A 24,248-nucleotide genomic window follows, 5' to 3' on the forward strand; every position below is an offset into this window, starting at 1 on the left:
CTAGCCTGCATCAGCTCCCCTCTGTCAGTTTCCTGCTGGAGGGCAGAACAGGGTCTCTGGGAGTATGGAGCTGGCACCTAGGCCTGGGCCCACTGGGGGCCCCATCAGAAGCCCCCTGCACCCCACCCCCCTTGCCGGCTGCAAACCAGCTGCCACCAGCCTATGCCTTGAGCAACCACTTCCTGCCCCGAGCATCCCGCCAGGATTCCTCCCTGCCCCACATGGCTGCGGAGCCTTGAGAGCCCTGCACCCTGTCCCCGTCCACCTTCACAACAACAGTGCCTTCCTCACGGCGGTGCCCCTCTGGCCGCCACAAGGCCAGGACACCCGGGCCTGGAACACTGGGCTGTGTCAGCCCCCAGACAAAAGGGGACACTGTGGCTCCCAGAGGCCTCACTACCCACCCAGGCCCCGAGCAGGAGGGTCCTGCCTGGCGTGCAACCAGGTACTGCCCCAGGTCTTCCCACTGCATGGGAGGGTGTGCTCTGTGTTCTTGGGGGGAAAGCTGAGGGGACTCGGAGCTGGCTGGCCCCCCCAGGGCCTTTTGTGCTCCTTCACCTCCCAGCCCCGTGGTGGAGCCAGCCAGGTGGGGGAAGCCCCTTACCCCAGCAGCACAGCCCTCAGCTGCACCCTGGGGCCCCTCTCAGCTCTACGCCCGGGGAGGGTGGAAAAAGATGTGGTTAAGCAACAACAAATAACCTCTGTCACTGGCCTCTGATAGGGGTGTGCACTGGAGGGAGGGGGGCTCGTCACCACCAAGATCCCCAAAAGCCCCGGACGGTGGCTACCGCCTGCCTTCGAAGAATGATGATTCAGAAGAAGAGGTGAAAGCGAGGACCTCTGGAGCTCAAGGGGGCTGTAGGGTTGCCGGGGAGGCTCAGAGTCAGCTGAGCAGAGCCTCAGGCCAGGCTGACGGGGAACCAGGGCGCTAGCCAGGAGCCCCAGAGTCGGCGGGGCCCACTGAGGCTGCAGTCTCCACCCTTCCAAGCTCAGTCTGCCAGGAGTTCTTGTCATTATCCTCAGCCCCTGTTCAGTGATATGCCTTGACACACAGCATCTCACTGACACCAAAGAACAACAGGAAATCGCACCAGCCACAAAGAATAAAAGCCAGTTGGATTAAATAATTAAATGTGAAACATAAAACCGAGACAAAACTGGAATAGAAGAACCTGAGTAATTATCTTATCCCAGGCCTCTCGAAGCAGAAAAAGCAAAGAACAAAATCATGAAGGAAAAAAATCAACCATATGTCACCGCCCAGACTTAAAAACCTCCATAGGCTGAGAAACTCAGAACCAGTTGAAAAGTCAAATAGCAAAGGAAATATTTGCAGTGTGTGACAGAGCACCAGGGTCCATGTAAAGAGCTCCTGCAGGTTAGGAGGGAAGAGGCAAGCAGTGCAAGAGAGGCACACACAGAGTTAATGGCCTGTAAGTCACAGAAAATGTCTACGGCCAAGAAACACAAGAGACGGTCAAAACCCACAGGGACAGAAAGCGGGATTAATGGCTGCTAAGGGCTGGAGACCAATGCTAACAGGTACTGGGTTTCTGAGTGAGGTGATGAAACAAGGTGATGCAATGTTCTGGAATTAGACAGTGATGATGGCTGCATACACAGTGAATATGCTAAAAACAACGAATTGCACTTGAACATGGTGAATTTTATGTCATGTGAAGTATATCTCAAAGTTCTTTAAAAAGAGAAATGGTCCATTCCATTCATAATCAGGACAAGATAACCCCTTCACCTGGAAGTTGGCAAACGTTTTAAAAATAATACCCAATGTAAGCACCACTATTTGAAGATGTTTAAATGAGTATAGCTTTTCTAGAAGGCTCTTTGGAAAGGATGTATCAGAAGCATTAGAAACAGCTCGTGAGCATATGAAAAGATGCTCAACCTCATTAGCCATCAGGGAAATGTAAATCAAAACCATTCAACTATTCAAAACCATTGTAGGATGGCTACAATCAAAAACAGCTATAGTAAGTGTTGGTGAAGATGTGAAGAAATTAGAACCTTCATACATTATTGGTGGGAATATAAAATGGTGCAGTACTCTGGAAAACAGTTTAGCAGCTCCTCAAAATGTTTAAAGGGAGTTACATTTGATCCAACAATTCTACTCCTAGGTACATACCCAGGGGAAAAAAAGAAATGCATCCACACAAAAACTCCAAAATGTCTGCACCAGCACTTTTCATAATCACCCGAAAGTGAAAACAACCTAATGTCCATCCACTGAGAAAGGGATATACAAAATGTCATCTAGTCATACAATGGGAAATTATTTGGTAATAAAAAGGAACGAAATACTGACACGAGCTCCAACATGGACAAACCTTGAACACATGATGCTGAGTGAAAGAAGACAGTCATGAAAGACCACACACTGGTTCCGTGTACATGGAAAGAACAGACTAAGCCAACCTAGAGACACAGAAAGGAGACGAGTGGCTACCTGGGGCTGGGGCAGGGGAGGAGTGAGGAGTGATTGCAATGGCTACAAGGTCTCTTTTTGAGATGAGTGGTGGTGAGATGAGAAAGTGGTCTGTAAACCATGGCGACAGTTGTACAGCCCTGTATATATACTAAAAACCACTGTACCCTTTTAAACAGGTTAATTTTATATGTAAAGTCTATCTCAATAAAGCTTTAAGAGAAAACATATGAGAAGCGCTCATGAAGCCTTCCAGCCAGCACTTCCCCTCTAAGAACACAGCCTAAGGAAGTAATCAGAGATGGGCAGCAAGATTGATGTACAAGATGTTTGTCACGAGGGTATCTACTTGAGCAAAAAAATTAGAAATGGTTTAAACAGGAGTCTGGATGATCACAGATAAATATATCATGGCCTATGGAAGTGAATATTGTGCAGCCATTATTTTAAGACATTCTTAAAAATTTCTTAAGAAGACATAAAAATGTTCAAGACATGTTAAGTGGAAAAAAAAAAAAGGAGGACAAGTCTTGTCAGTCCCACGAGGACTTGGGGTTTTGTCCAAAAGCTTCTGCCTGTTTCCAGCATGCTGGGCACATGGAAGGGGCTCCCTCTATAACTACTGAATGAAGAATTAGTGAATGCTGATGGAGCTGCAATTTGGGGGAAAAGTTCTAGAAAGAAATACAAGAGGGGACAAAGACATCGACTGGGACTGAACTGCTCATTCTCTCTGAGTAGTTGGATCGTGGGTGGTTTTTCAGTGACTGTTCTATCATTTCTGCCCTGAGCTTTACTAATTGAAAAAACAAAACCAGAAACACCAGCAGCTCAAATGTGGGGGCCCTCAGTAAGGTAGACAGTTTCCTAGATTACATGGAGATCTGAAAAGAGACACGGTCTGTCCTCCCATTCCAGACGGTTCCCTGGAAAGAGGTTCTCTTTGCTGCGCTGTGGACTTCAGACTGGGCCGTAGTCAGAATTCGCGTCCGGCCCGGGAAGGGTGGGGGATACACAGGGAGGGAGGACCCAGAGGCCAGGTCTCACAGTGCTGGCCCCCGCCCCTATCCGCTGTCATACACCGGTTCCACAGACCGAGCAGTCAGTGGGGTCCGCGGCCCGAGAGCAACGGTGGCCTCCACCCCAGCTTGGAGGGGAGAGAGAAAAAGGGGTGTGGGCCCCAGAAAGGAAGCTGAGGCGGCCCCTCCTGCCTTGGGGAAGGAAGCTACCCCGCCCCCACCCCCAGTGAGGGCCAGCGCTCAGAACGCAGAGATCTCTGCTCTGCATTTTGGTTTCCTTTTCCATTCACAAAGAAGTGGGTGGGGGATTTCCAACAGGCCCAACTGGCTCTCTGTCCTGTCCGCTTTGCCCAATTCAGGCCACTGGGAGTGGCAGCCAGGTGGTGGCCTATCCCAGGGAGGGCCTCGGGACCCAGCTCGGGGGTCTGTGACTTCCCACGCAGGAAGCCCCTTCTGCTGGCCCTCAGGGAAGGAAACACCTCACACTTCCTCCCGGAGCCAGGTTTTGACTCAGTCACCCAGGATTGAGGGCAGGACAGACATCCCATTCTCCAGAATGGGAAACCAAGGCTGAAACAGGCCAGATTTTCAGCCCAAAGCCACATAAACAAGGACGCAAGAGCCAGGATCTGAACCCAAACCTGTCCATGTGCCCTGCCCCAAGGCCACCAAGTCCACAGCGCAGACTCCACAGTTCTGTGTCTCCACTCGCGGTCCCCCAACAAAGGAAAACCGAAGAGCAACTTCCAAGAAGCTGGCGACAGCCACAGGCCCGAGGAGCAGGGGGATGGGGGGATGATAAATGACTGTCATTCGCTGCCCCCCCCCCCCCCGATGGATTCAGGGGCACTTTCCAGTCTCAGGATTCACAGAATTTGAGCTGAAAGGAAGCACACCGATACCATCTGCCCGTGGTTTCAGCGTGGTTGGGGGTTTCTTCTAAGCGGCAAAGTAGTTTTCAAAAAACGATGTTACACAAAACCCCAATAAGGGGCAGACAGGGCGGCTGTGTGTGCGGTTGGGGGCCCCATGGGAGCCCTGCCTACCACCACCCCTTCCTTCCTTCCCCTACCAGCCCTGGAAGGCCCGGATCAAGCCCCTTGGTTGCCTGTTTCACAGCTCAGAGAGGCATGGGGAATCACCTGGGTCACAGCAGCCCCGGCAGAGCGAGGACAGAAACCCCATCTCACCCCAGAAGCCTCTGATGTCTGGTCATCCTGGGAAGGTGGGATTGGGGATGCACTAGCCTTCTACACGCCTGTCTCCCCGGGAAGCATCAGGGCTGTCTGGGCCCACGAGGGTCTGCTGGGCTGCAGTGGCTGGTCTGTGCCTGTCTGGGGGTTGACGCAAGCCCCTGACCTTGGCAGGCCCACAGCAGACTGCATTCCTGCTCTTCCACCTGCCAGCTGGGTGGCCTTGGGCAAACCTCTCTACCTCTCCATGCCCGTTTCCTCTAACGAGACAGTGTCCTCGCTGTCCCCGCCTTCCAGGGTTTGTGGTGGTTGCACGGGATGTGTCGAATGCAGTGCCCACCGTGCTGAAAATAACTAGTAACAAGTAGCAGCTGCAGCAGCGAAGCCTGGCTGAGACCCCCTGCGCGGGGCCGGCTCTCACAGCCATGGGGACGGCGGTTGGTTCACCATCGCCCCGCTGTGGATGCCGCCACTCAGCTCTTTGTACTTGAGGAAGATGAGGCACAGGGAGGGCCAAGTGCCCTTGCCGAGGCCGCGCAGTGCAGAAGGGCAGGGGCGGGACTCGGGCCCAGGTCAGTCTGAGCCCCCTGGAGGCTGCCCCTCCTGCCCGCATGGCCGCTTCCTGCCCAGCCCTCCTCTTCCTCCTCGCACTCCTGCCTCTGAGAGGAAACCGCCGGCCCCAGCGGACGTCCCTCTCTCTCTGCTTCCTCTTTCCCACACTCGGGCACGGGCTCTGGGCTCAGCCCCCACGGTCCAGCGGTGGCTCCTCCTGCATCATGGGGCCTCAGTTTCCCCACCCGGGAGGCAGGCACAGCGGAGTCAGGGGAGGTTAAGGGGCTAGTTGGGCGCTGCCCTCACCCCCAGGCTACACTCAGACTCTCAGCCCCTTCATCATCCAGGCTGCTCGCCAGGAGCACCAACTGCTCCCAGCCAGGTCCCTCGCCCACCCAGTCAGCACCCGCAGGATCCACAACGCGTGTGGGCTCCAGGACCACCCCCATTTTACGGACAGGGAACTGAAGCCCTGTCACTTGCCCAAGGACAGCTCAGAAGAAGCAGAGGAGGAACGACTCTGAACCACACTGCCCGACGGCCCCCGGCCACCCTAAGGACCAGTCGGTCCAGCGACTGCCAACTGACCCACTTCCTCTTGGGGCTACGAGGGCCGTCAGTGCAGGCAGGAGCTCAGGGCTGTGGGCCGAGGCCCCTAGGATCCCCCACCTCCTTCCTCAACGGCTTTCTCTGGGCTGAGCGACAGAGGCCTGCTGTGCAAGAGGGACCCAGGACAGTCTGGGCTTCAGTGTGCTCAGCTGTACACTGGTGGCACTGGACAGATGGCCATGGGGAGCCTTTTCAGGTCTGAGAACTCAAAACAGACACTCCCCAACCCCCACCCACCCGGGTAGGGCCCCTGGCTAAACACCACCAGCTCCGCCACCCATGATAACAACAGTAAATCCTCTGGAGACTCACTGGGCACCAGGTGCAGCCCGAATGCCCAATTTCCCATCCCGTCTCCGATGCTCTGAGCTGTGCGACTGTGGGCAAGTCACCTCCCCCCTCCTGAACTCAATTTCCCCATCTGTGATATGGGGGTAATCACTGCAGCCCCCTCACAGGGCTGCTGTGAGGGGTAAATGAAGCCCAGACAGTTAAGTGCTTAGTATGTAACAAGTGCCAAACAGATGCTGCCTAAGAGGGCGTTTTTCAACAGCACCTACTATTAACAGAAGTCCATCAGTACTCCCACAGTACAGATGAGAGAAACTGAGGCTCAGCCCTCAGACCTGGCAAAGCTGGCCAGACTCAGACCCCTTCAGCCAAAGCTGAGACTGGAAACAGCAAAGGGCTGGCCCTCAGGCCATGGCGTGCCCAGATGCGCTCCACTGAAAATGGATCCCAGCTCCTAGGAGAGCCCTGCCCCCCAGGCTAGCCGACCCCAACCCCTGTAATTGCTCCCTGACCTTGGGACCCACCTCTCACCCCAGTCAGGCTCTCCCGCTGCAGGGGCCAGGCTGAGGTGCGCATTCCAAGTGAGCCTAGCCCAGTACTGCCAAATCCACCAATTCGTATGAGAAACCAGAAGTTGGGCTCTTATAGGAAACTTCTCCAACTTATGGTTTGTAAATACTGGCAACCAATCCATCTTTCTTGTTTGTAACTGCCAAGCAGGATGGCACATCTTAGGCCTGGCCTGGCCAGGAGCTGGTGCTCTATACCCCATGGCTGGAGGGGGGCCATTCAACAGTGTGGCTGGGGGCACAGGAGTAGGGACCTGTTGGGATCAGGGTTCAGATCTCCTTAGCAGCATGATCCTCAGTTTCTTTATCTCTACCGGCCTCAGTTTTCCCATCTGTCAAATGGGCTGATAAGCTTGACTTCATGGGAAGGACTTGAGGGTCAAGTGTTTAGGGCAATGCCTGGCGAGTAGTAATGTTTACTTAAGGAAACATACTGCTTCCCCAGCACCCCCCAGCCTGAGCTCAGAGATGCCTAAGGGGAGGGAAGTGCCACAGGACAAGAAGGTCTTCTAGGAGAAGAATCATGCCACATTCTCCCAGACACCGGAAGACCACAGGCAGCCCCAGAGGGTTTCTCTAGCCCATTCCTACTGCTGAGTGAGGGTCACACCTGCCTCTGGCCCTAAATCCTTCATGTGCTCCCACTGCTCTCAGTGTGAAACCTAAAATCCTCACTGTGCTCCCTCAGGCCCCACCCAACCCAGCCCCGTCACCTTTCCAGCCTCACCCCTCCTTCCGCCCTCTACTCCAGCCCCTGGCTGCCTGGCTGTTCCTCAAAGTCTCCTGGGTCATGCCCACCCGAGGGCCTTCCCACTTGCCGTTTCCTCAACATGGGACTCCCTCACCCAGTCTTCCAGGAGCGGCACCTTCGCTCATCCCAGACGTCACTTCCTGCCAAGGGGCCTCTGATGACCACCCCCCAGGGACAATCCCCAGCCTCCTCCAAGGGCCGGTGCACAGAAGGAAGGGTTGTCCCGCCCCTGTCCACCTGCAGCGATGCCACTGAAACTAGACTTTGGACTTTGGGAACGAACTACGCATGTCTCCTCCCACCCGCTCTGAACGTCCACTGCAGCAGCCTGTGGCCTCCGCTTACACACCGCCTGGAACGGCCAGCTCCCTCCCACCACAGCCCTCACAGTGACCCTTGAGCCCTGGCTGCTGCTATCACGCCTACTTTACAGACAACTAGACTGAGGCTATGAGTGGAGAATTGACCTGCCCAGGGTCAGGGGCACTGGTCAGAGGCGGAGCTCTGACCCAACTCCAGGCGAGGCAGACCCATGAACTGCCGACCACCTGGCATCAGACTTCCGGGGGTGCGGGTGGCGCACGCCCTGAGCGGTGTCACTGGGCAGTGCCCTCTCTCAGCTCTCATCCTCCAAGCCTCTTCCACCTGATCACCCTCTGAGTGACAGAGCTCAGGTGTGAGTCCAGAGCTCAAGCCTTTGCCGTCACACCCTCCTTTGCCTTTCTTGACTCTTTTTCAGCTGCACCCCCGGCATGTGAGATCTTAATTCACCTGCCAGAGATGGAAGTTGCTCCCCCTATGCTGGAACCACAGAGTCTTAACCATTGGACCATCAGGGAAGTCACTGCCTTTGTTTAAAGTTGCTCCCATAGGGGTGAGGTGTGGGGGAGGAGAGAGAGGCTCAAGAGGGAGCTGATATGTGTATAATTATGGCTGATTTGTGTTGTTGTATGGCAGAGAGCAAGACAACATTGTAAAACAACTTTCTTCCAGTTAAAAAATAAATTAAGTTGCTCTCATAGACAACTCCAGGGTCAGAGGTCAAGGCTGCCCACTAGGCAGGCACACTCAAGACTTCTAGTCTAGATATCTTCAGCCTAGACTGGATGCTCCCAGTCACTCCAGGAAACATTCAGAAGAGCCCCAGGCTGTTCTAATCCCAAAGGGAAGCTGTCAGCAGCGGATAGAGCTAGGACCTGCTCAGACACCCTGTGGAGGGGGTGGGAGATGCCCCACCAGGGCTGCTCACTTTGTGGGGGACACCCCAGGTCACACAGCAACCACCAAGCCTAAGAAAGAGGCCCAGGTGGCCTGGGGGAGCAGTGAGCCCAGAGACCCAGCTGCCACCCCCAGGTCCCACTTCTCCGGGGCCAGACACCACTTCTGAGCCCTAAGGACTCTGACAGGTGCTCTGACTCTGGGCTCCTGAAGAACAGGAGCCTTGATCGTGCATCCCAGCCAGACACCAAGGGCCCAAAGCAGTAAATAAATCTGCACTGACTTATTACCAAATAATAAGTCCCCAAATCATTTCACTACCATGACAACCACCACAACAAGAAACACCAGGAACACCGAGGTTCCCTGTGCCGGGCGCTCTGCAGAGGCACCCTTCCAGGTAACACAACAGCCACGCAAAGTGCGAACTCTGAGAAGCTCAGCTCGATAGAGGAGGAAGCTGAGGCCCAGAGAGGTGACACCACCTGCCTGAAGATCTGCAGCTGAGAAAGAAGCCAATTCACTGTTTGAACTTGGGTCCGCCTGACTCCTGGCACTGGGTTTTCTAAGACAGTTTGTTTTCAGAAGCAGTTCTTAAAAGTTTTACAGGGAATTGCATGTTATCATGCAGATAAGACCATGTATCTGGGATGATATATGCCTTTCATGGTGTCAGAGCCTTGAGACTTTTTAAAACAATGAGTAAAGTTTTTATCTGCACTTTCCAAAGGCTTCATGTTACATTTGGGATAAAATACTAACTCCTCACAGGACCTCCTCCCCCACGAGCCATCTGCCCCTTCTGTGACCCCACCACACTTCTATGCTTCTTTCCTAAAAACATGCAAAATGTTTTCCCATCTCAGTGCCTTTTCCCTATGCTGTTCCCGAAACCCAGCGACTTTTATCTCTGTAAGATCTTGGTTCAGGGACGTCCCTGGTGGTCCAATGGTTAAGAATCTGCCTGCTAATGCAGGGGCTGTGGGTTCAATTCCTGGTCTGTGAACCAAGATCCCACATGCCACAGGGCAACTAATCCTGAGCGCCACAACTACTGAGAAGCCCACTCACTGTAACAAAGACCCAGAGCAGCCAAAAAAAAAAAAAAAGATCTCAGTTCAAAAGTCACCTCCTCAATGGCAGCCCAGTGGTTAGAACTCCAAGCTTTCACTAACAAGGGTGCAGGGGTTCAATCTCTGGTTGCAAAACTAAGATTCCCACAAGCCTCACAGTACAGTTTAAAAAAAAAAAAAGTCACCTCAAGACTCACAGCTAAACTTTGGTGATTAAGACAGTGTGGTGTTGGCCTAAGGACAGACACACAGGCCAACAGAATAGAAGGTCCAGAAGCACACAGATGGACACTAGACTCAGGATGACAGTGGCATCACATGCGACCCCATGGGAAAAGAGGGTCACATCAGCATGCAGTGCCAGAACTGGAAGAACTGTGACCCCCACCTCACACCATAACTCAGGATGGATCTTGTGAAGGCCTGTCAATATGATTCGGCCCAAACAATAAAGCTTCTAGAAGACAAGAAAGATCTTTATGACCCTTGGTAGGCAAAGATTCCTTTAATGGGACAGAAAAAGCACTAACCATAAAGGAAAGCAATCAATAAACTTTAAACTACATTAAAATCAAGAACTTAGGTTCACAAAAGGATTCCATTAAAAGAGTAAAAAGCTAAGCACAGTGCCACGGTGCAGAAGATGATACAGACAAAGAAAGTGCCTTCAGGGTATATAAAAACTATAAATCAATAAGAAAAAGACAGACAACTCAATAAGAATGACAAACACTTGCAAAAAGAGCCAGTCCCAATGGCCAATAAACACATGATAAGGTACTTAACCTCATGAGTCATCAGGGAAATACAAATTAAAGCCACAATTTGAAATACCAGTATACATCCATTGAAGAGAAGAAAAAAAAGACTCATACACGGCTGATGGGGATGCAAAGCTGTGCTGTCAATTTGGAAAAAAAATTCAGAGGTTTCTTACAAAGTGAAACCTGCACTTACCATATGACCTAGCACTTCTAGGAATCTACCAAAGGGAAATGGAAGCATATGTTCATACAAAGACCTTAGAACAAATTTCATTACAGCATGATTTGTAAAAGTCTCAAAGCAGAAACAATCCAAATATCCACCAATCAGTAAACGGATAAACAAACTGAAGGACATCCATACAACAGACTGGATTTCCTTAGCCATAAAAAGAAACAAACTCTGGTGCATCCAAGAGCGTGAGCAAATCTCTAGAACATACTGGGTAAAAGAAGCCAGACATAAAAATCAATGTACTGTGCAATTCTGGGCTTCCTAGGTTGCCCCCGTGGTAAAGAACCCGCCTGCCAAGGCAGGTTAGATGTAACAGACGTGGGTTCAATCCCTGAGTCAGGAAGATCCCCTGGAGGAGGGCATGGCAACCCACTCCAGTATTCCTGCCTAGAGAATCCCGTGGACAGAGCCTGGCAGGCTGCAGACCATGGAGTCCCACAGGGTCAGACACAACTGAAGCAACTTAGCATGCACACACAGACTGTGTGATTCCATTTATATGAAGTTCAAAACAGAGAAATGCAATCCATAGGGGTATGAGTCAGTGTGTGTGGGGGGAGGGGTGCTGATGTGGAAGAGGTGTGAGGGAGCCCCCCCGGGGCGCTGGGCCACTGGGTATACAAACACAGAGATCCTTGTGAACTTTCAGATGCGCTTCACACGGCTCAGCATGTGAGTATGACTCCACAGTGAAGTTTAAAAATGAAAGGTACTTCACACAAGGGGCTTCCTTGACAACATCCCATCCCACCCCCCAAATTAGGACCTCCTCCCAGAGGTCCAATTTCTTTCTTTCAGAACACAAGATAGAATTTATAATTCCAAGTTCATTGGTCATTTTACTCCTTCAATAGCCCCACCAGAACACCAGCTTCCCCAGCAACTAGTGCTGAGCAGTTGCTCAACAAGTATTTTTTGAATGAATAATTGTTGGTCTCCTTCACCCAGACGGTGACCCCCACCCCCACGGCTGGGATCTGCTTTGCTAGACTAAGGGCCTAGGACACAACAGAACCACAAAGAGAAGGGAATTACAGGCCACCGGATCCCATCAGCTTGACACATCTGGTTAAAGATGGAGTCCTGCAGGTGTCCAGACGACAATGACCCGTCAGCCTCAACTGCACCACTGGGATTATGTCACAAAAGACAAAAAAAAAATCTAAACTTCAAAAAAAGTAAGACATTCACAAAGCATGGAAGGCCTCCAAGGAATTCTACCACAGTTTTTAACTCCTTAGGAGAAATCCTCCTATTTGTCACGGTCAACCTGGGTCAGGCTTTTCAAGGACCCTGAACCAGGCTGCCACTGGCCCACATGATGCCCATGTATGGTGTCCCTGGATATTCTACAAAATCCCTGACCAGTGCTGCTGAAAACTGTCAAGGCCGCCAGAAACAAGACAAGGCTGAAAAACCATTCATCACAGCCAAGAGGTGCCTAAGGACACATTAATGACTACATCGAACTTGGTGTCCTGAAGCAGAAAAGGGACCTTAGGGGAAAACCAGGGAAAGCCAAGGACCCCCAGAGTCCAGTGAACAGCCATGTTCCAACGTTTACTCCTTAATTATATGACAGATGTGACCGGCACTGTAACAGAGAAACACGAAGCAAAGCTGGGTGTGGCATCTAAGGGAGCACTGTACTATCTAAAAATGGGAAATGATTCTCCGAGGGAAAAGTTCACCTTTAAAAGTCCCCTGGGCACGCTGCGGCTACCTGTGGGGAAAGTGTCACCACCCGGAGCCACGTGCGTGGGGTCTTACCTTGGGCGGGTCGAAGAGCTCGAGCAGGTGGTCTGCGCCGTCGGGGCCCGCGCGCCGCAAAGCCAGCCGCCCCCGCTGCCAGCGCGCCCCGCTGTCCATGGAGGCCTCGTCGGCCAGGCTGTACCGCAGCGTCGCCTCCTTGAGGGCCTCGGGCGGCGGCTCCCGAGCCAGGCTCCAGGGCAGGAGCTTCCTGGCCAGGCCGGGCCTGGCCGGGGCCTCGCCGGCCTCCCCGTTGGTGGCGACGGGGCCCGCGGGCAGCTCGCCGGCCGAGCGGTGGCGGAAGATGTGGCGGAGGCTGTGGCGCAGGTGCTGGAGCGAGCAGGTGGCGGCCGGCCGCGGCGGGGCCAGCTCCTCGGAGCTGCGGGCCTTGGGCAGGCCGGGGGCGGGGGCGGGGGCGGCGGGGCCGGCGCCTGGCTCGGCTGGGGCCGCCTCGGCCTTGGCCGGGGATCCGCGGCCCGTCTCACGGTAGTCGCGCGTGGGGGCGGCGGGGGTGGCCCGGGGTGCCGGCGGCCCGGGCGCCCGGCCCTCGCGCACTTCGCGGCAGAAGTAGCGCTGGAAGAGGTCGGTGAACTGCAGCGACACGAGCTCGGCGCGCAGCGGCGCGTGGTGTGGGTGCTCGCGGGCAAAGAGCCAGTACTGCCGGGCCAGCTCCCGGGCCGCGGCCACCGCGTGCAGCTCGCAGAACTCACTCCAGCCCCGCGGGGACGGGGCGGCCGCCGCCGAGGTGGAGGCCGAGGACGCAGACGAGGCCGAGGAGGACTGCAGGGTGGGCCCGTTCATGGCGGAGACCGAGGTGGAGCAGCCAGGCTGAAAGACACGGTGGGGAGTGCGTGACAAAGGAGGAAGTGGACGACTGGGCAGACCACCACAACACCCACCTCCAGACATGCTGGTTATCAGGCACTATCTCAAAAAATGAATATTACCTTAATACCCAGTGCTGGTGAAGATGCAGCAAAGTGAGCACTCCCCTGCAATGCTGCTGGTACTGTGGGGAGTACAGCCTTTAGGGCCGGCAGCTTGGGAGGATCATTTTCAGACCTAGTAATTTCCCTTGTAAGCATTCAAGAGAAACAGTTTCCCACCTGAGAGGCATGTACAAGACAACCCCCCTTCCAGGTGTCTCCTGCCCCGACATTTATAATCGGGAAAAAGCACTGTGCTCAGTTGCTCAGTCATGTGAGACTCTGAGACCCCCATGGACTGTAGCCTGCCTGTCTCCTCTCTCCATGGGATTTCCCAGGCAAGAATACTGGAATGGGTTGCCATCCCCTTCTTCAGGGGATCTTACTAACCCAGGGATCGAACCCAGGTCTCCCACATCACAGGCTGATTCTTTACCATTTGAACCAGGGAAAAGGTAAATTCAACCTAAGGGCTTCCTAGGTGGCTCAGCGGTAAAGAATCCTTCTTCCAATGCATTAGTTGGGAAGATTCACTGGAGAAGGAAATGGCAACCCACTCCAATATTCTTGTCTGGGAAATCCCAAGGACAGAGGAGCCTGGTGTGTTACAGTCTATGGGGTCGCAAAGAGTCTCACACGACTGAGCGACTAAACAACGAATACAACCTAAACGCCTATCAGTCAGAGACTGGTGAAACAAACTGTGATACAGCTGCAGGCCTGAATGTGCTACAGCATATTCCAAAAGGAGGAAGATCTATGCTACCATCTTGGGAAGTCTCCAGGGCACAGCATTAAGGGAAAAAGCAAACCACTGAGCAATACAAACCATTCATGATCCTATTTACATGAACATACAAAGCAAAACTACCAATTCTTATGTGTACATAAATGTATTTAAGTGATGGGCAAGAAAGATGTGGCTGGAGCAAACCCATGCAGCAACAGTAGTGACCTGTGGGGAAGAGTCAGAAGTTGGGGTGCAAGAGGGGAAGTAACCAAGGAAGACTTATGACTTGTCTCTAGAAAATCTGGTTAAGAACAAGGCGCCTGGAGCCTAGATTCAAATCCCACTGCTCCTAGTTGTGACCCTGGGTTTGTGATATCTTTCTGCCTTGCTTGCCCCATCTATAAAATGGGGACCATGTTGCACTTACCTCATAGAAGTGTTATGAGGATTCACTGAATTAAATGGGAAGGCTTTGGAACCTAAGGAGAGCCTAATAAGTCTTGTAATCAATGTTACAATAAGAGTGTATTATTGGGATTCCCTGGTGGCTCAGACTGTAAAGCGTCTGCCCGCAGTGCGGGAGACCTGGGTTGGATCCCCGGGTCGGTAAGATCCCCTGGAGAAGGAAATGGCAACCCACTCCAGGACTCTTGCCTAGAAAATTCCATGGATGGAGGAGCCTGGTGGGCTACAGTCCATGGGATCGCAAAAGAGTCGGACACGACTGAGCGACTTCATAATTGGTGTCAATAAACATTAAAAAAAAAAAAACAAATAAAAAGGAATAAATTAACAAGACTCATAAAGGGTAAAAGGTACTTCCCGCTCTCATGGGGGAATGTTGGAACAGGCAGCCCTTGCCTGTTCATCGCAACTGGGGCTCCAATACAATCAAAGTGCAGAAGCCCCCTACCCTCTGCTGTCCACGGTGCTGAATCCTGGCCCTCTCTCGTTACCATCAGTACTGTCTTTCCTTCCAACTAAGCCAGGTTGGGCCTGGGCCCCTTCTGAGGACCACATACTTATGGATGCCTACTGACCCCACCCTGATATTACTGAGGACCTACTGTGTGCCAGGCACTGTGCTAGGCCCTTGGGATACAGGAGCGAACCAGACAGACAGAAATTCCTGCTCTCCTGGGGCTACATTATACACAAACACACAAAAGTACTGGCTGTGTGCCTCTCATCGGACCTCTCTGAACCCTAATTTCATCTGTCAAATGGGGAGCAGCACAGTAGCCACCTTCTAAGACCTTGAAAGGAGTCCTTGTAAGGGGACTCAAGGTGAGAATCTGAACCTAGAAACTGGGGTTCTTTCTGCCCCACCCCATTCTACATCTCCAGGTCCTGGTGGTGACCCAGCAGCCAATCACAGCAGCATAGCCCAGAGGCATAGAGTGGGTGCCACTGCTTCAGCTGGGAGGGTGCTGTGTGCACACTTGACTTTGCACATCACAGGGCCCTCGGCAGCTACACACAGTAGGCACTTTGTACACAGTGGGCAGGAGGGAAGGGAGGGGGCCACGTGTGTCCTTGGCCACCACACTCCAAGAAAAGCACCCTGTCGCTGAAGGAGAGGGTTCTACCTGAAAGTATGGGTGACCTGTCCTTGGCTAACCCCTTGGCCACCCCACAGCTTGACACAGCACTGTGCTCACAGGTTAGGGAACCAGATTCCAGACCCGAGCACCTGTCCCACCCACGAGACTGTGTGGTCGGCCCTCACACTGGCTGCTGCTGGGCCACTGCATCAGGTGTCTCTGTGCCCTGCCTGCTCCCAGTCTCACTCAGAAGCCTTCCTTGAGCTCACTGGTGACTGAGTCCTGAACTTGTCTTTCAGCACACGTGCTCTCATTCAATCACTGTGATTATTTAATGAGTCACTCTCTCCCCCACCAGACTGTGAACTCCACAATGCCAGGAGCCACTTCCAGCTCCAACCCCAGGTCCTAGCATGCAGCAGGAGCCCAATAAACACCTGCTGAATGAATGAAGGTAGGAATGCAAGAGGCTGGCTGGATTTGCAACCTCTGGCTCCTCCAGCAGGTGTGTGATGGCCAGCACTCACCGATGAGCACTTCTTGCTGGGCGAACCCACTGCTGGGCACCCAGGCCTGTCCTTTTGTCTGGAACACCTGACCCTGTCCGCCCCTGTACATCAGAGACCTGAAGCCCAGCTGCAGGACCAACCCGGGGAACAGCCTTCTCGGAACAGCTGCGCCCACTGCAAGCTCCCTCACCACTCAGGCAGGGGGCCCAGCAGCCCTCCTCACTGGGCTCCCTACTCCAGTTCCCCACAGGGAGAGTGGTGTGTACTCAATACTTGCTAAACATCAGGCATTTTTCTAACTGCTTTTGCAAAACATTAACTTTCCTAGGCTTAACAACAGCACTAGCAGGTAGGGTCAATAATTGCTCCCATTTTACAGGTGGTTAAACTGAAGCACACAGCTCCTGTGGCTAGTGATCAATGGAAACCCCACACAGAAGCCCCCCCACAAAACACCTGATCAGTGCCCAAACTCCCACCACAAGGAAGACTTACTGCCCAGTGAATGATTATCCACAGGAGAAGATAGAAAGGCCTCACTCAGGTCTTCCTGGTGGTTCAGACAGTAAAGCGTCTGCCTACAATGCAGGAGACCCAGGTTCAATCCCTGGGTCGGGAAGATCCCCTGGAAAAGGAAATGGCAACCCACTCCAGTACTCTTGCCTGGAAAATCCCATAGACAGAGGAGCCTGGTAGGCTACAGTCCATGGGGTCGCAAAGAGTCGGACAAGACTGAGTGACTTCACTCACTCAGGTCCTGCTGGAGTCAGGAGGCCCCAGTGACTCTGAACAAGTGGTTGGAAAATAGCCACAGGGTGAAAGTTTTAAAACAACAATAAATGATGCTATTTCACGCTATGTGCCCCACCCTACGCTAAATACTTCACATTTTTTCACTTATTTATTCCCCATCGGCAGGGGCAGTCCCAGCATTATGCCCATTTGATGGATGAGAGAGCCAAGGTGGGGGAGGAATGGTCTGTCCAGGGTCACAAGGTCCGCGAGGGGCACAGCTGGGATTAAAAGCCTGTTCAGTTGCTGGAAGCACCAGCTATAGTGAGCAATATTGCTCACCGTCCACCTCCCTCAGCATCTGCCCCCAGCAGCCAAGGGCCACGGCACTCCCGGCCCACTCCATGGGGCGTGTCAGAGCAGCAACTCCAGAAATGCTAAAGTTGCATGAAGTGATGAATTCCCAGGGCTGAGGCGGGCTGCTGTTTGACAATCATACTCTTGCAATCATGCCCCTGACCTTCATGGACTGACAGAAAAAGGCTGAGGGGCTCCGAGAAACTCACCACCACAAATGAGCTCTCCACGGTGGAGCTACCAACCAAATCTGGGTTCACATCCTCATTCTGCCACTTCCTCGCTGTGTGCTGCAGAAAAGAGGGCTCCCCTCCCCATCTGTAAAATGGGTTCATGTTTTTCTCTGGACATTCACTAGGAGCATTCTAAGAACTGATATGTGTGGGGTCCTGGGCACAGGGCTCAAGAAAAGTGGCCGCTGCTATAACTGTTGTTTGAAAAGAGGGGCGCCAGCTCCCGAGAATGTCGGACCCGCCTGCTGTAAGAAGCCTCAGGCAGTCTCACAGGCTTCACTGGCTGGGCCAGGAAGGGGGCAGGGCAGGGGGGCGGGCCACAGGAGCCTGAACACAAGGCCTTCTCAGGGGAGAAGCATTGCTCAGGCAGCTCCGGGCAGGAGCTCTGGGCAGGAAGCCACCAGCCAGAGCACTCAGCTGTGGCCTGTGTTGGGGAGGGGGCCACGCCTGGGAGGTTTCCTGGTCAGGGCATGCAGCCAGGCCGCAGGAAGGTGGTCCCCTCTTTGGGCCCCAGCCCAGGAGGTAGCATTTATTGAGTGTTTACTATGTGCCAGACACAGAGGAAGAGCAACCAATCAGATCACGCCAACCCCGGGAACAGGGCCTAGAAGCTCTTGGCAGGAAAAGCAACTACTAATCACCTGTGGGTTCCCAGGAGCCCCCCAGGCTTCAGCTAGCGGGTATGAGGAGAGGGGTCTTTGGTGCATTTTTTCCCCCTTCAATCCCCTCCCCACCCATGGGAGCATCTGGGAGTATGGGCAACCAAAGGGATGAACAGCCATCACAGAGGGCCTGCAAGTCCAGGGGGTCCCTCCCACCTCCTCATCTGGGACTTTGAGGACAGGGAGTTCTGCTGGATAAGGAAGTGGGGGTCCAAGATCTCCCAAAATCCCCCAGCAGGGTAAGAGACAAGGATGAGGCAACAAGAACAGGGAGATCAGATTGCATCCTGGCACCCCACCCCCCAATTCCCCACTGCATACCCACAGAGGTGGGGGCAGCTACCTCTGTGCCCATCCTGGGGCTTATGTCGCGAGGGAGGGGAGGTGGGTCTGCCTTTCAGACCCCCAAGTTTAAAACAAGTGTGTCCACAGCATCCCTGCTGGGGTAACCTGGTGAGAGCTCTGAAGGCTTACCCAGTATTTGGCAGGTGTCCCTTGTTCAGGCATATAGCAATACATCCTATACCAAGCCAGGGAGAATTCAGGCTCTGAACAGCTGGGAATCCTGGCTCCGAGTGAGGGGGCTTCCTCAGGACCCCAGAGACTGAGGCTCAAAAGCCTCTCCTCTGTCCAATCACTCCGGGTAATAACGGAATCTGGGGAAGCTAATATTTCCTGCTTCATTATCAGGCCCAGGTGCAGAGAAGGCCCTTACCCACCTGTGGGAATTTCACCTGCCAAGGCTCAGGGAGAATATTTTAAATTGTGGCAAGTGAACTTAAAATGAGCCAGTTCAGAGCCTCCATCTACACCCAGGTCTACAGCTCACAGATGTTTGGGCAGGAAGTCTTACACCTTCTGAGGAAGACACCTCCTCCAAGGAGCCCCCCAGGTTCATTCCAGGCTACTGGAAGCATTTCTGCCTTTCCTGCCTGCAGCACCAACTTTCTCCGGGAGCCCAGATCCCCCCTGTCCAAAGAGGCCCAGTGTTGAGGGGATTCCAGCACATGGCCTGGCAGGAGGCCCACTGCCCTTTCACACCACTCATGCTGGGTCAGACTGTGGAGGAGCCTATGGAAGGTTCAGAGCAGAGGTTCTGGGGCCCTAGGGAGGCTGAGAAGTGGGGTCTCTCTTAGACCACGGGGCGGCCAGGGAGCCCTGAGGCACTCTCTCTGGGGTCACTGAGTGCCCGAGGACATTTATCACACCAGCGCAGTCTGCCAGAACAGGAAATGTCCTCTGGCTTCCTCTGCCCCCACCCCCGCCTGACACCCCGGCCAACAGCCCGGCTAGGCTTTGGGAGGTGGGGAGAGCCGAGCCTATCCCCCCGCCCCCCGCCCAAGAATAGGCAGAACTCTAAGCCACCCCCATCCCAAGACAGGACTTCTTAAGTGCCCCTGGGTGGAGGAGAGACGGCAGGGCAGCCTGTCAGCTCCATGCGTCCCATACCCCCAGACGGTATCGCCTCTTCAGGACGGGAGCCCTCAAGCCCTCCTGCTCCTGTGCACATCTCTCCACTCATCACCCTCTCTGGGACTCTTCTCCAAGTGACATGACAGGAGGGCCAGCTCTCAAAGGACCGATTTTGTGCCAAAGGCCCTCTTTTGTGTCCACCTCCCCTAATCGCATTTCCAGGCCTCCAGCCCCTCAAGGCCAAGGCCTGCCCCTCAGGCGTCCTGTGAGTCTGCTCCCGATGAGCCGGGCACAGACTTCCTCCCTCCCAGGCCTCCCTGGGGACACGCAGGGCAGTGGCAGGCTCTCCCCCGCCACCACACCCCAGCCAGCCGGGGTGGGGGCCCACATCCGGGCAGGCCCCCAGGGGCTCCGCTGCCTGGTTCATGAGGAAGCCTGCAGCCCGGCCCCCCTAGCCGACCCCTGACAGGGTGGCGTGGGAGGAAAAATCTTCCAGCCATCTGCTCAGCTGCTGGGTTTCCGGACGGGGCGGAGCCGGGGGACGCCAGGAGGACTTGCTCTCCTGGGGAAGTGCCCCTTGCCCCCGCGGTCAGGAAGGACGCTGGACTGAGCAGCCCAGGAGTGACCACTGGGACCCCAGAGTCCCCACCAGAGAATGCTGGGCATCCAGGTTTCTGGGCCCAAGGCAGTGGGTGTCCAGCTGCGGTTTGGACCTGCCCAGTCCCCGAGGGACCTCAGGCCCTGGAAGCCAGGGAGCTGGGGCACAGGGCTCCTGGGTCCAATTAGGCCTGACTCAGCCAGTGACCCTAGCTGAGTCACTTCCCCTGGGCAGCCTGCTGGCCTCAGTTTCCTCAGGGAGGGCGGGTAGCTGGGAACAGGGTCTGGCTGGGAACAAGCAACTTGTATTACACCTCTGGACTCTCCAAGGCAGGCTTCTTTCGTCTGCCAGATGGAAGCAGCTTCCTGTTCTGCCCCGCCAAAGATGCTAAACACCCCAGGGCCCCCAGGGACCATTTTCCCAGGAAACCTGGCAATTAAGTGCCAGCCTTCCTCTCAGGCATTAACAGCAGTAGCTCTTATTAAGCACTGACTGCATGCCAGGCACTGTGCCTGCCTCTTCTCAAAACAACCCTATTAGTGCTCACATTCATAGACGAGGAAATCCACAGCTCAGAGAGGTTAAGGGACAAGCCCAAGGTCACACAGCCATAGCAATTATACTCAACACAGTGAGCCCCTACTCTGTGCCAGGCTCATACCCTTCACATATGAACTCACATATAGGGTCATATACCCAAGAAAAGCTGGAGCCCCCATTGGGCAGTTGAGGTCCAGAGAGGTCAGGTAACTTGTCCAAGGCTTCACAGCTAGAAGCTGGCAAAGCTCAGATCTGGTTCCAAAACCTATGCTGCTACTGGGAGAAGCAAGAACTGAACAGCGAAGTCCTCTCATTTGAATAACAACGACAACAATAACGACAACAGTGTCTATTATAAATTGAGTGCCAAGGCCAGCACTGAGTGCTTTATGTGCTCTGTCTCTCCCACTCAGGGTGGGCAGTGCAGGGGACGGGCAGCTGGAAGGCCCCTCCAAGTGCCTCCAACATTGCCCCCTCTGCCCTCGAGGAAGCTCTATCCAGGAGGTGGCACAGCTGGACCCAGACACCCAACGGCGCCTACAGGCTGAAGTGCTGCAGGGCTCCCCAGCACCTGCCAGGGCCAGGCTACTGCTATATTGGAGTAGTTCTACAGAAACGAATTTGTATTAGAAAGAATTTGTGTTATGGAAGAAGGATCAAGCCCAGGATTCAGAAGAATGGGGGAGGGGAAGGAGAAGGAAAACAAGCAAAGCTAATACCCACAACAAACAAGATAACAACAATCTCTTCCTTATTACTATTCATTCTCCTGACCTAGCCATTCTAAACACTTCATGAATTCATTTATGGTTCCAATGACCCTAAAGAAGTAGGTACTAATATCACACCCATTTGACAGCTGAAAAAACTGAGGTGGGGGGTTGTTAAGCAAGGCCATAGAGCTGGGAATCACCAACATCTCACCCTGTCCAGGAACTCCAGAATGCTTCTCCCAGAACTCAGGAAACCTCATAGCTGCTCATACAGGTGGTGCTCAAGGGATGCTGATGAACAAACATTCCACAGCCAGTAACAATAACACTAACGATGGTAATGAGGAAAACCAACACCACCTGTAAGTACACCTTTCCTGCCAGGCTCATTATGTGCCTACCACAAACCTATTATTACCTCGTTTCACACAGGGGGAGACCGAGGCTCACAAGTGTCACTTGCCCATGCCCTCGGCTGGGAAAAAGCAGTGGAGGTATGGAACCTAAGCTTTCAAGACCCTCCTCTGTCACTACTGAGCCACTGAAGGAACTCAGACGCCAGAAGCTGATGCTTTAGTCCAGCCCCTTCCCAGCTGGCTCCTCCACGGCCCACAGAGACTCACACGAGTTCTAGGAATGTTCACCCTTTGGCTCCAAAGGATTTTCCCTCCCAGAGGGGGGTTGTGGGAAAAAGCTCAGAAAAAGTGTATTAAAAACCCATCCATCTTCCCCAACGGGCCCTGGCCTCTCATCTGCTGACCCCAGCCTGACAAGGGGGCCTCAGTCCGCTGTCCCCCCACTACGGCTGGGTCTCTGGGCCCCAGGGGGCCTCCAGCGCTGTTTCCGCTCTGGCAGCCAGGTCAGTGATGGGAAATTCAGACACAACTCTGGAGATGCATGTGCCCACTGACCTGGCAGGGGCCCTAGGGGTTGGACTGTAAATGGGAATGGACTGGCTGCCCCAGCTGAGCAGGGCAGCTGCTGGGTGTCGGAGGAAGCTCATCTCCCGGGGCAGATCTCTGCCCCTCCTGCTCCCAAAGCTGGTCCTTAGCCCTCCAGACTTCGTTTTGCCAGGCCCTCTGTTCAGAAACCCCCTCCTGGAGCCCAATTTCACTTCCTCCCACTCAGTCCGGCCTGGTCATTCCCCTCCCTGGAGGCCCCCAGCTGCAGGCAGTGAACTCCTTACCTACATCATTGTGGCCCGGGAATGGGGAAGAGAAACAGGAGAATGAGGAAACTCAAGAAAAAAAAGTGGAATGGCAGGCAGGCCCCCCTCCCCAGTTCCTCAAATGCAATCCCCACTGCCCCAAAAACCCCCAAGAACAGAATGAGGGGAGGGAGGGGATTTCTGCACCAGGCATTAAGGGCCTCTGAAATACCTTCCAGCCCTGATGACCTATTAGGCCAATGACTTGTGTCCCTGTTTATTTTGGGTGGAAGGATTCCCCCTGGAGCCCCATGTCCAGGGTGGGAAGGTACCAGTCCAAAGAGAACTGATCTCTGAAAGCCCTAACCCTTTTGAACCCCCAGATTCTGCAGCATGGGGGCGCCTGGGCCACCCCACCTCCCAGAGGTAAAGAATAATGGGGAGAGGGGTTTCTGGAATGCTGGGGGTGGGGGTCGGTGAGTGCTAGCCCCTTAGCCACATGGCCTCGCCTGGGAGAGTAGGGAGAGGCCTGTGCCCCACTCCAAGAGGACGCTTCCATTCTCACGGGCTCAGTTTGACTACTTTCACTTTCAAGGTATCAAAGCAGTGACCCCTCAACCCCTCCTCTCTAGGTACAAGTTGACTGGCTAGGCTACATTAAGAGGCAGCTGGGAGTATTAGCCAAACCCTTTCCCAGCGCCTCCCCCACTGCCTCAGCTACCCCCACTACATCCCCAACACGTGTGTGGGTGTCGGCTGGGAGGGTGTCGCAGGAGCTGGGGGACGGTCACCCCTGAACACCCCCACCAGAGTGAGCAGCTGGACAATATTTTAGGCAGTTGCGGGAGTGCGCAGACGCTGGGCAGAACGGGACACGGGGCCTCCCCGTCCCCCATTGAAGCCCTTCCAGCTCCGGAGGGAAGCTCTGGGAAAGGCGTGCTTACCTGAGAGAGAGGGGGACCGGACCCGGCCGGCCCATGGCGTCGCGCGCCCCCGGCCCCCCGAAATCCCGAAGGGGCGGGCGGGCCCCCGCCCCGGGCGCGTTCTCTCCCGCGCGCCGGCTCCTGGCTCGCGGCTCGCTCGAGCGGGGCTCAGGCAGGAAACCCGGGCTCGGAAAATGGCCAGCGCCTCATCATTTCCGCCGCCAGCGCTTGACAGTTGCGGGAGGATGCGCCTCCGGGCCGCCACCAGGGAAACTTTGCTGTCGCCGACGTCGCCACCGCGGGCCGCGACAGTCCTGGCGGGCGGCCGGGCGGAGGCGGTGGCCCGAGCCCATGCCGCCCCGCGCCGTTATGTAAAGAGGAACCGGCTGTGCTAGCAGAGCCCGGCGGGGGAGGGCGGCTACGAGAGGGGCGGGGCCGGGGCGGGGCCTGGACACGCTAAGCCCCGCCCCCAGCCCGCCCGCGAGCCGGACTTGGCCGGAGGCGAGGGGGGGCGGGAAAAACAGGGCTCGAGGGGCGGGGCTGGTCCTTGCCCCGCCCACCAGCCCGGTTTCTCCTCAACTGACCGAGTTCTGGGGTCTCAATGGCAAGCCCGGAGAGGCGGGCCCTTGTGAAACCACGCCCACAGCTCGCCCACCCGATGGCGTATCGCACAGCCTAAAGAAGGGAACGAACGGCCGAAGGGGCGGGGCAACCCTGGCCCCACTCAGTGAGCGCCAGCGACCACCACGCTA

The 24,248-nt window shown here is 54.7% G+C and overlaps 1 protein-coding gene across 2 annotated transcripts in view; it reads right to left on the minus strand.

Moving 5' to 3' along the window:
• The window catches only part of SH2B3 (SH2B adaptor protein 3), a 37,457-nt gene extending 13,590 nt beyond the window's left edge, over positions 1 to 23,867 (minus strand). The window contains exons 1-2 of one of the 2 annotated variants that reach the window (XM_061141914.1): positions 23,518 to 23,867; positions 12,491 to 13,297 (exon numbers count right to left, since the gene is read on the minus strand). In XM_061141914.1, coding sequence (XP_060997897.1) covers positions 12,491 to 13,270 — 780 coding nt within the window. In that variant the 5' untranslated portion in view covers positions 13,271 to 13,297; positions 23,518 to 23,867. Of the gene's footprint in view, positions 1 to 12,490; positions 13,875 to 23,517 lie in introns of those variants that run through there. The other variant, XM_061141912.1, reaches the window with a different exon arrangement.
• Between the last annotated feature and the right edge of the window lie 381 nt (positions 23,868 to 24,248).

The sequence above is a fragment of the Dama dama genome, chromosome 5 (assembly GCF_033118175.1).
Source record: "Dama dama isolate Ldn47 chromosome 5, ASM3311817v1, whole genome shotgun sequence".
In the NCBI taxonomy this organism is placed as follows: Eukaryota; Metazoa; Chordata; class Mammalia; order Artiodactyla; family Cervidae; genus Dama; species Dama dama.